We start from the raw sequence: 11,487 nt of genomic DNA on the forward strand, positions 1-11,487 counted from the left end.
GGAAAGTATTTTATTAACTAATGCTTCTCAAGGGAATTTTACCTAAAATCCTTGCTCTCACCCAAAAAATTCAGAGACAGTATCCTTTTATTACTTAGTGTTTTAGTTTACTACAAAAGGTTATACAAAAAAAAAAAGAAAGCTTTTATAATTGTTGTTAATTGGTAATTAAAAATTAGTTGTGCCCAAGACAATTCTTTGGTCAGAAAAAACATTATTGTAAAGTCATTTTTTCTCATCCTCCCAGCCGATAGTTGGCCCACGTGGGCCCAACTAGCTGCTGTGGGGCAGAGTCTTAAGACACACAGTTGCCCCTGTTCCAGCACAAATAATCTGGTTGTGTGCTGTAGATTGTGTTTTAAAATGCTGAACAATCAAACCTTAATTTGTATATTAATAGTCAATGCCATATCTCTGAGCTCATAATTGCTTAAAATTGTTCGTACCTCAGATACTATTAATTCACAAATTTGCAATTGCTTATACATATTTCTAGTTAATAAATGAATAAATTATGCACGTGTGACTCTTAATAACTTTTCAGGCTTTCTAGCTACAACCGTTCCTTAAGAAAAATGATTGAAAGTGCAATTAGTCACTGCCCCTTTACAGCCAAGTATTTAAAATGTTTTGTTCAACAAGTCATTAATACAAAAGGTTAGATATTGTGAAATTTTAAACTTTAACTTCTTAAAAGACAAAAAAGAGAGAAATTGTATCCCCTTATATACTATTTAGTGCATTTTCATGCACACTATTTAAAACATACCTTTATTTTCAAAATTTGAGTTTAAAATGTCAAATTTAATAAATGCTTTTTAGTATCTTAAAAGGGTCTACTTATTGGCTTATAGATTTATCCTAAAACAGCTACCTTATTAGGAAAGGGAAAAACAGGTTCTCTCCACAGAACGCTGCAGAAGCATATTAGTAATTCTTATCCCGAGCTGACAGGGAAGTTAACTTAGTGTCCTGATTAAAAGTACTAAAAAATTAAATTCATGTCTTAGATCCATTCTTACTTGTCATTTTTCCAGTTTAGACTAGCTTCTAGCCTTTAAACTTTATGGCAATAGTACATCAGAGACTGTATATTCAGACTTAGTAAAATTAGTCATTTAATAGAGTCATAATGATTTTTCTCTTTTCTTCAGTGTGACCAGCCATTCTAACTCAATCTTAGACTGGTCTTATATTTAGTCCAATAATTAGAGATTCCTATATTCTAATTACCTAGCAAAGTTAATTCAGAGCATATCCCTCAAGGTCACCAAAGGCTCATCTTGCCTTCACCTTATTTGTCCTAAACTTTTTGCAAACTGATATTAAAGGTCAGTCTGCAGCAGATCACCATTGGCATCCAGTTACTTCTAATTCTTATGCATTGGTAAAATGGAAGGACCCCCTGACTAACGAATGGAAGGGCCCAGATCCGGTTCTGATCTGGCGAAGAGGTTCGGTTTGTGTCTTTTCACGAGATGAAGATGGAGCGCGGTGGCTGCCAGAGAGATTAATTCGTCAGATAAACACAGATCCTGACTCTTCTGGTAAGTATCATTCTGAAGACTAAACTTCCTCTTGTGCTTAGAATTCAGCTGGGAACGGAAGCTCCCAGAAATGCTGTTTTCCTCTGAGCCAACTCCCCTACAGGAGGCCGGAGAATAGCCTTAGCTTTACAGTTTGCAACTGAATAAAGTACCTGGACTTCTCCAAAAAGAAAATTTGCATTGCTACTTTCTCATTGTCTAGATCTTTTTCTTTTTTCAAGCAGGTCAGTCTACATTCTCCAGCCGGACCAGCAGGCATACCTTCCCGTCCCCCAAGGGCACGCAGGTGGCAACTGTTATCTTCTTTCCAAGGACATTCTAGCACATGGCTTTCAGTCTGAGATAGAATTTAGATTTACCAAGAGAGCTAGGGAAGTAGAAATTTCAAATATTTACAGAGATTAGTTCTTATTTTGATAGAGATGGGCTTAATCCCTTAGCTGGCCTCTGGCTTTTCACCCTTGCTGTTACTGCAAGGTGTCCTTAGTTCCTCAGGCTATGGGAATAACAGGGATGAGGAGGAAAGACTTCCAGCTCCTATTTTAGCCACAAATCGTGGTGTTACTAATGACATGATTCTTGTCTAGGCCTTGCTAAATCTGAGGTTGACAATTCTCCTTTAGGAGTTGCACAGTACTCAGAGCTGTGCATACTGGTTCGTGATCATACGAATACAGTATGGCTACTGCTAGGTGCAGAAAATTACTGTGGAGGAAGGTCCAGCTTGACTGTTTCTGAGTTCGCTGTGCAACATACTCGGTTTAAAATTGGAGGTTGGTATAAAAAATTATATATATATATATATATATATATATATATATATATGTATATAACTAAGGCTCTGCCTCCTCCTCCCCAAAAGGTACCAAGAGCCACAGGTGTGGGTCGTGATAACACCCATGGGAGGAAAGGTCACTTTCCCACTGGATGGTCTAGGCTTCTTTGTCAAAAATCAGGTGACCATAGGTGTGTGAGTTTAATTCTGGGTATGTTCAATTCTATTCCATTTATCTACATCCGGTCAATATGCACCCAAGCCAAGGTTAAAGGCCCACTCATCTAAGGATGAGAAAATCATTTGATCACCTCAGTTAAGCGTTCCCTTATTAAACTTAATTAATAGGGGGGAGAGAGGTTGGAGACCGTACTGTTGAAAGGGCAAGCCCTTCACTGCCTCCCATCCAAATAAAAAATCCAATTGGCCTTGTACTACGGAGCCTGTCTTAACCCCCCTTCTCCCTGTTTCCCTGCCTGTCATCCAAAATTGCGGAGGAATATCAACTCAGTGTTATTCTTAATATAGTGTATTTCTAATTTGTTCCGTCAAACTTAGCCAGGGTTCCAATGCCCTACTTAAAATGCAACCAGGAAGTTACCTATTCAGCACTAATTAGCATTATAAACTCAGAGCCTACAGCTAGGGCTATTCTGTTAGTGGTTTACTAGGACATAAGGACAGTCTTTGCCAGATACAGTTTACCATATCAAAAGTTAGGGAATCCCACGGAAACAGGTTTTTTCTTTAGCCCTAAGAACTCAGGCAGAACTATCGAGCATAGATAAATTTTTTTTGCCTCAGGCCAGCCTTTTCTTCTTTTTTCTTTTTTTGTTAACAATTGGGAGGAGATGTAGCCTCCCCACCCCCAGCCTGGGACCTGCTGGCTCAGGGGTGGAGTTTCCTGCTCATTCGTTCTGCCACGTCCACTGCTGGACCCTGTCGCTTTGCTGCATTGGAGCCACACACGTGTTCATCCTGCTACTGGACCCCGAGTTACTTGGCGGGAAATTGGGTTCCCTTCCCCTTCCTTTATAACTGAATGTCGGAACTAGTAAAGGAGAGCTTTGATCAGAGACTTGGCTCCGTTTCTTTTTTCATCCCGTCTAGTTTCCTCTCTTTTCAGCTCGAGCTGCCATCCTCAGTAGAACCGTTCATGTTGAGGACTGCTGGTCAGGCCGCAACAGGACTTGAGCATTGTACAAGGAGATGAGAATGGGTCAATTTGCATTCATCTATGTGCTGACTGCCACTTGAGCCAGCACTGTTTGTTGAATATGCAGTCACTTTCTCACTGGATGGTCTAGGCTTCTTTGTCAAAAATCAGGTGACCATAGGTGTGTGGGTTTAATTCTGGGTATGTTCAATTCTATTCCATTGATCTACCTGTCTGTCTCTATATCAATACCATGCTTTTTTTAATATATATATAACTTTGCTCTGTCATATAGCTTGAGGTCAGGGATGGTGATTTTCCCCAAGAAGTTCTATTATTGTTGAGAATAGTTTCTGCTTTTTTGGATTTTTTGTTATTCCAAATGAATTTGAGAATTGTTCTTTTTATTGAACTTATTTAGAATTTTAATGGGGATTGCAGTGAATTTGTAGATTGCTTTTGGTTAGATGCTCATTTTATACTGTTACTCCTTCTAATTCATGAGCCTGGGAGATCTTTCCATCTTCTGAATCTTCCTCAATTTCCTCCATCAGAGAATTGAAGTTCTTGACTGACAGATCTTTCACTTGCTTGGTTAGCATCTGTGATGGTTTGTATATCCTTGGACCAGGGAGTGGCAACATCTGAAAGTGTGGCCTTGTTGGAATAGGTGTGACATGGTTGGAATGGGTGTGTCACTGTGGGTGTGGGTATAAGATCCTCACCCTAGTTGCCTGGAAGTCAGTCTTCTTCCACTAGCAGCCTTTGGAGGAAGACGTAGAACTCTCAGCTCTGCCTGTACCATGCCTGCCTGGATACTGCCATGCTCCCACCTTGATGATAATGGACTGAACCTCTGAACCTGTAAGCCAGCCCCAATTAAATGTTGTTTTTATAAGACTTGCCTTGGTCATGGTGTCTGATCACAGCATTAAAACCCTAACTAAGACAGAAGTTGGTACTGGGAGTGGGGTATTGCTGTGATAGGCCTGACCATGCTTCTATTTGAAAGAATGTGGATTTTGGGACTTTGGATTTGGAAAGCATAGGAATGCTTTAAATGGGGCTTAATGGGTCATCCTAGTAGGAATATGGAAGACTTGGTTGCTGGGAGTGATTTGAACTGTGTTGACCTGGCCCAAGAGATTTCAAAGGAGAAGAATTTCAGTATGTGGCATAAAGACTGGTTTTGTGGTATTTTGGTGAAGAATGTGGCTACTTTTAGCTCTTGTCTGAAAAGTTTGCCTGAGGCTAAGGTGAAGAGACTTGCATTAGTTGCATTGACAAAAGAAGTTTCAAAAAAGCCCAGCAGAGACTTTGTTCTCTGGTTAAGTCTTATGAAGAGAAGTATGAACAAGCATAGCAAGCTTAGAAAGGAAAAATATAAAATGTATGGTTTGAGTACTAAAGGAGTAACAGGAAGTGAAATGGAGCAAAATCTCGTGTTCTAGGAGATAACAGATTAAGGGAGTGGGACCTTGGGGCAAGATTCTACCCAGCTTAATTAGATCCAGGCATGGTGGTACACACCTTTAATCCCATTAGACAAGCATGCTGATCTCTACATTCAAGGTCAATCTACAGAGCAAGAACCAGGATAGCCAAGCTTAGGCAGTGAAGGATTTAGAAAACATAAAGCTAGTGATAATGTAATAATACAAGGGGATCATGTTCTAGTTCCTGTAAGCAGCAGAACTCGGCAGCTTCAGCCATGTGCCTCTGTCTCTAGAGTTAAGAATGGAAGGAACTACTGGGAAAATTGATGCTGGTTAGCTGGAGCTAAGGAATTAGCGGTGATTAAGAAGAGACCAGCATCGTTGAGGTGAAATCTTCTGGAAATTGTTTTCTGGGAGCACAAAGAAGTTGTGTTCCAGAGATAACCAAGGTTGTACTTCATGCTGCAGCTGGACTTGGTAATGTGTAAGAGTCACTCAGGTGGTACTGCTTGTGAAGGAATGAAGGGATAATGGAGAGAAGCTGAGGCTTAGCACTGTGAGAGACCAGGGAAGGCCATTGGAGAAGTTGAAGCCTCAGCTGTAGTTGATGGCCCAGGACTGAAGAGGTTATGCAAAGGATTTGAGGCTTGGCACCCTGAAGAGAGCCTATGAGAGGCTATTGGTGAAGCCTAGTTGGAGTGGAATATCCCAGTGTATTGGAGATGTCAGTACCATGGAGTGATCACCAAGAACTGCAGCTGTAGTGGAGTGGATCAACCTGAGCTTAGAGTGCTACAGAGTGCAGAGCTGGAAAAGTGATGCCAGCCCTTAGGAGGAGTCCAAAAGATCAAGTGGAATCCCAGACACTGAAACAAGAAGCTGTAACATTGAAATTGCCTTGGAGACTCAAAGATGTTAAAGATGCCAGAGCCATGGGACACATGCTGAGGAAAGCTGTTAACAGGGAGTGGAACCAGCCCAGGAGAATGCAGTTTGTTGCAGTCAACAAAGATGAAAACGGAGTGGAGATCTAAAGACCTCTTTGACATCAGCCATGGAGATGCAGAGTTTGGAGTTTGCCCATCTGGTTTCCTGCCTTGCTTTGAGATTACAGTTAATTAAGTTGGATGAATCTCAGAAGAGACCTTGAACTTTGGACTTTTAACATTGTTGTTACTGTTATAGACTATGAGGACTTTGAAAGTTGGACTAAATGCATTTTGCATTATGCTATGTTTAAGTGTGGCCCCCATAGACTCAGGTTTTTGAACAAGTCTATGGGGACCAGGGAGTGGAATGTGATGGTTTGTCTATCCTTGGACCAGGGAGTGGCAACATCTGAAAGTGTGGCCTTGTTGGAATAGGTGTGACATGGTTGGAATGGGTGTGTCACTGTGGGTGTGGGTATAAGATCCTCACCCTAGTTGCCTGGAAGTCAGTCTTCTTCCACTAGCAGCCTTTGGAGGAAGACGTAGAACTCTCAGCTCTGCCTGTACCATGCCTGCCTGGATACTGCCATGCTCCCACCTTGATGATAATGGACTGAACCTCTGAACCTGTAAGCCAGCCCCAATTAAATGTTGTTTTTATAAGACTTGCCTTGGTCATGGTGTCTGATCACAGCATTAAAACCCTAACTAAGACAGCATCACACCCAGATATTTTATATTCCTGGTGACTATTGTGAAGATGATCATAAACTTTCAACAAAAGTTACCAAGTGAGATGAGAAAGGACACTTCATATTCAAAGGAAAAATCCACCAAGAGAAAGTCTCAATTCTAAACATCTATGCCTCAAATGCAAGGGCATATACACTCATAGAAGAAACTTTACTAAAGCTCAAAACACACATTGAACCCCACACAATAATAGTGGGAGACTTCAACATCTCACTTTCACTAATGGACAGGTCATTGAAACAGAAACTAAACATAGACACATTGAAACTAATAGAGATTACGAACCAAATGAATTTAACACATATCTACAGAACTTAAACCCTAAAGCAAAAGAATATCCCTTCTTCTCAGCACCTCATAGTACCTTCTCCAAAATTGACCATATAATCAGTCACAAAACAATCCTAATCCATTACAAGAAGATTGACATAATCCCATGCATCCTATCAGATCACCACAGAATAAGGCTGTTCTTCAATAACAACAAAAACAGCAGAAAATCAACATACCCATGGCAACTGAGCAAATACCTACTCAATGATGACTTGGTCAGGGAAGAAATAAAGAAATTAAAGACTTCCTGGAATTCAAGGAAAATGATGACACAGCATACCCCAAATTATGGAACACAATGAAAGCAGTGCTAAGAGGAAAATTCATTGCACTAATTTTCCTCATAAAGAAATTGGAGAGATCCTACACTAGCAACTTCACAGCATACCTAAGAACTCTAGAACAAAAAGAAGCAAACACACACAATCGGAGTAGATGGCTGTAAATATTCAACCAAATAGAAACAAAGAGAATGGTACAAAAAATCCATAAAACTAAAAGCTGTTTATTTTTCCTTTTTTTGAGAACATCAATAAAATAAATAAACTGATAGCTAAACTAACTAACTAATAACTAACTAACTAACTGGCCCAGAGACAGTGTTGAACTTAACAAAACCAGAAATGAAAAGGGAGACATAACAACAGAAGCTGAAGAAATGCAAAAAATCATCAGATTCTACTACAAAAGCATATACTCAACAAAACTGAAAATCTAGATGAAATGGATGTTTTTTTGAGACAGATACCACGTACCAAAGTTGAATCAAGAGCAAGTAAACTCTCTAAACAGGTCCATATCCCCATAAGGAAATAGAAGAAGTCATTAAAAAACTCCCAACCCTAAAACAAACAAACAAACAAAAACAAAAACCAAAACAAAACAAACCCCAGGGCCAGATGTCTTTAGTGTAGAATTCTATCAGGCCTCCAAGGAAGAGCTAATACCAACACTCCTCCAACTATCCACAGAATAGAAACAAAAGGAGCACTACTTAATTCATTCTATGAAGCCATAATCACTCTGATACCTAAACCACACAAGGACCCAACCAAAAACGAGAACTTCAGGCCAACTTCATTTATGAATTATCAATGCAAAAATACTCAATAAAATTCTTGGAAACTGAATCCAAGAACACATCAAAATCATCATGTACTATGATCAAGTAGGCTTTATCCCAGGGATGCAAGGTTGGCTCACTATACAAAATCGATTAACATAATCCACTATATATAAACAAACTCAAAGAATAAAATCACATGATTATCTCATTAGATGCTGAAAAAGCATTTTACAAAACACAAGACACCTTCATGTTAAAAGTATTGGCTAGATGAGAAATTCAAGGCCAATGACTAAACATTATAAGAGCAATGTACAGCTAATCAACAGCCAATATCAAATTAAATGAAGACATACTAGAAACTATCCCACTGAAATCAGGAATAAGACAAGGATGCCCTGTCTATTCAATATAGTACTCAAAGTTCTAGCTAGAGCAATAAGACAACAAAAGGAGATCAAGGGGATACAAACTGGCAAAGAAATAGTCAAGATATAACTGTTTGCAAATGATATGATATTATACATAAACAACCCAAAAATTCTACCAGAGAACTAATATAAAACTGATAAAAAGCTGATAAACAACTTCAGCAAAATGGCAGTATGTAAAAGTAACTCAAATAAAGCAGTCAATTTTTTTATTAGATATTGTCTTCATTTACATTTCAAATGCTATCCCGAAAGTCCCTTATACCCTCCCCATACCCTGCTCCCCTACCAACCCGCTTCCATTTCTTGGCCCTGGTGTCCCCCTGTACTGGGGTATATAAAGTTTGCTAGACCAAGGGGCCTCTCTTCCCAGTGATGGTCGATTAGACCATCTTCTGCTACATATGCAGCTAGAGACACAAGCTCTCGGGGTACTGGTTTGTTCATATTGTTGTTCCACCTATAGGGTTGCAGACTTCTTCAGCTCCTTGGGTACTTTCTCTAGGTCCTTCATTGGGGATCCTGTGCTCTGTCTAATGGATGACTGTGAACATCTACTTCTGTGTTTTACAGGCACTGTCAGAGCCTCTCAGGAGACAGCTATATCAGGCTCCTGTCAGCAAAACCTTTGCTGGCATCTGCAATAGTATCTGGGTTTGACTCCTATTATTATTATTATTAATTTTTTTTTGGCTTTTCAAGACAGGGTTTCTCTGTATAGCCCAGGCTGTCCTGGAACTCACTTTATAGACCAGGCTGGCCTCGAACTCAGAAATCTGCCTGCCTCTGCCTCCCGAGTGCTGGGATTAAAGGCGTATGCCACCATGCCCGGCCGACACCTATTATTCTTTTTTTTAATATTTTTTTAAAATATTTTTCTCAATTACATTTCCAATGCTATCCCAAAAGTCCCCCATACCCTCCCACTCACTTCCCTACCCACCCATTTCCATTTTTTTGGCCCTGGCGTTCCCCTGTACTGGGGCATATAAAGTTTGTGTGTCCAATGGGCCTCTCTTTCCAGTGATGGCCGGCTAGGCCATCTTTAGATACATATGCAGCTAGAGTCAAGAGCTCCGGGGTACTGGTTAGTTCATAATGTTGTTTCACCTACAGGGTTGCAGATCCCTTTAGCTCCTTGGGTACTTTCTCTAGCTCCTCCATTGGGAGCCCTGTGGTCCATCCACTAGCTGACTGTGAGCATCCACTTCTGTGTTTGCTAGGCCCCGGCATAGTCTCACAAGAGACAGCTATATCTGGGTCCTTTCAGCAAAATCTTGCTAGTGTATGCAATGACACCTATTATTCTTAAGTAGAGGGAATCCACATAAATATATACACATCCAATATACATATACAAATACAAAAAGTGCCAAAATATTTCTTTGTTCACAGGAATAAGAACCACAAGTCAGGGTTCCAGTTTCATTACATGATAGCTATAACCACTCCAGATATTTATCTTGTGGGCCCTGCTGTCTGTGGTCATTTTCAGGCAGCTGAAAATGTTAGAGGCTTGATTTTAATCTGAAAAACAATTTTGTAACTGGGGAAGCAACTGACAGAAAGAGTGATAACTTTGCCTCCTCGTTGTACTATTACCTTTTGTTTCCGGTCTGACAGGCAGGTGTTTCTGATGACTGGAAAAACAGCATCACCACGGCCCAGAGTGAAGAGTTTGCCACGATCTTTCAGGGGAAGATGTTCATTTGGATGTTGGCATCCTCCCTAGTCCTGAGATTATACCTCTTAAGGCTCTTGATCATGAGCTGTCTTTGCCTCTTTTCTTCTTTATTCTAGATGTATTGAGCAGTAAGTAGTGTGAACCATGACTTGTTCATGCAAAAGATGTTTAACACATATTTATGGAATAAAATTCTTAATGGTATTAATAAAACTGCCTTCTGTGTTTGGCATTTTTCAGTGACTCTGGCTTTCAACAGCTGAATAGCACAGAACAAGGAGCCTTAGGATCTCTGAAGATCAACAGTAAGGGAGAAATTGTGGGGAAGCCTGCAATAAAAACTTCACCTACATGCCTCACAAAGAGACGAGAATCTATAAAAAATGTTTGAAAGATGACACAAATACAATTTAGAAGATAAAAGCTAACAAATGTGACCACCAGCATCAGGATAGTATGGGTTGCTCTGGTCTCAGCTTGGCCTCTGGGGTTCTGATTGGGAGTGAGGATGTGCTGCATTCGCTGGTGATGTCTATGGAGGAGAAGTACCATGGAGACACTGGTCCAGACCATGATGCTCATGAATGTGGCATCATGGGCAAATCGCAAGAAGATAATGCCTACACTGAATCCAGAAGTGGAACAGAACAACTTGCTTTTAGAGTCATTATTATTGTCTGTTATCTGTGGACCAGTGACTTTAATTGGAATGTGGATGTTATTTAAGACACCGAAGAACCAACAACTGTAACAAGAATAACTTGCCATGTTTGTGACATTTGCTCTGAGTATAAGTTTTCCTTTATTAACAGGAACTAGAGTGACAAACTGATGGATACTCAGGACACAGGTGGAACACAAGTTTATGCTTCTTGCCACCAGGCGAGTGAAGAATTCTAATTTACATTTGAGGTCAGTTAGAGGATTTCTTGGAGCAAAAGCCATCATGTGGTTTGGAAATATAGTGAGGAAGAGAGTCAAAGCATTGGTCACAGCCATGTGGCTTAAAAGCACCTGTCTCGGCCTCTGTTGAGAACCAGTCAAGACTGGATAGAAATTATGGACAAACAGACAGACATTGGCCACAGTTCCAACCCCAAACTGGCAAAGCAAGAGGATCTGAAGAGCCACTTCTTCAGTGGTTTTCAGGGATTTATCATGAGCAGACATGGAGAGGCCATTATTCAACCCTGGAGTGATGATTAGGCAGGACACTGTTATCCTCAGGAGTCTGTTCTATTGTCCATGCTTATCAATTCATTTGGGATAATTTCTTTTCTTGATAAGTGAGACACTATTCTATCACAATAAAGGAACTTTGCCTGGAGAACAATATAGGGAGAGTAACTCAGAATAATATTTTATACTTATTGAATC

The 11,487-nt window shown here is 40.2% G+C and overlaps 1 protein-coding gene across 1 annotated transcript; it reads right to left on the minus strand.

The window, feature by feature from the left end:
• Positions 1-10,362: 10,362 nt before the first annotated feature.
• Positions 10,363-11,280, minus strand: LOC147003385 (vomeronasal type-1 receptor 4-like). Its single transcript, XM_085842049.1, has one exon. The coding sequence runs from the start codon at positions 11,278-11,280 to the stop codon at positions 10,363-10,365; it is 918 nt and encodes a 305-aa protein (XP_085698175.1).
• Positions 11,281-11,487: the final 207 nt, after the last annotated feature.

The sequence above is a fragment of the Mus caroli genome, unplaced genomic scaffold, assembly GCF_978045245.1.
Source record: "Mus caroli unplaced genomic scaffold, Mus_caroli_1 scaffold_8, whole genome shotgun sequence".
Classification (NCBI taxonomy): domain Eukaryota; kingdom Metazoa; phylum Chordata; class Mammalia; order Rodentia; family Muridae; genus Mus; species Mus caroli.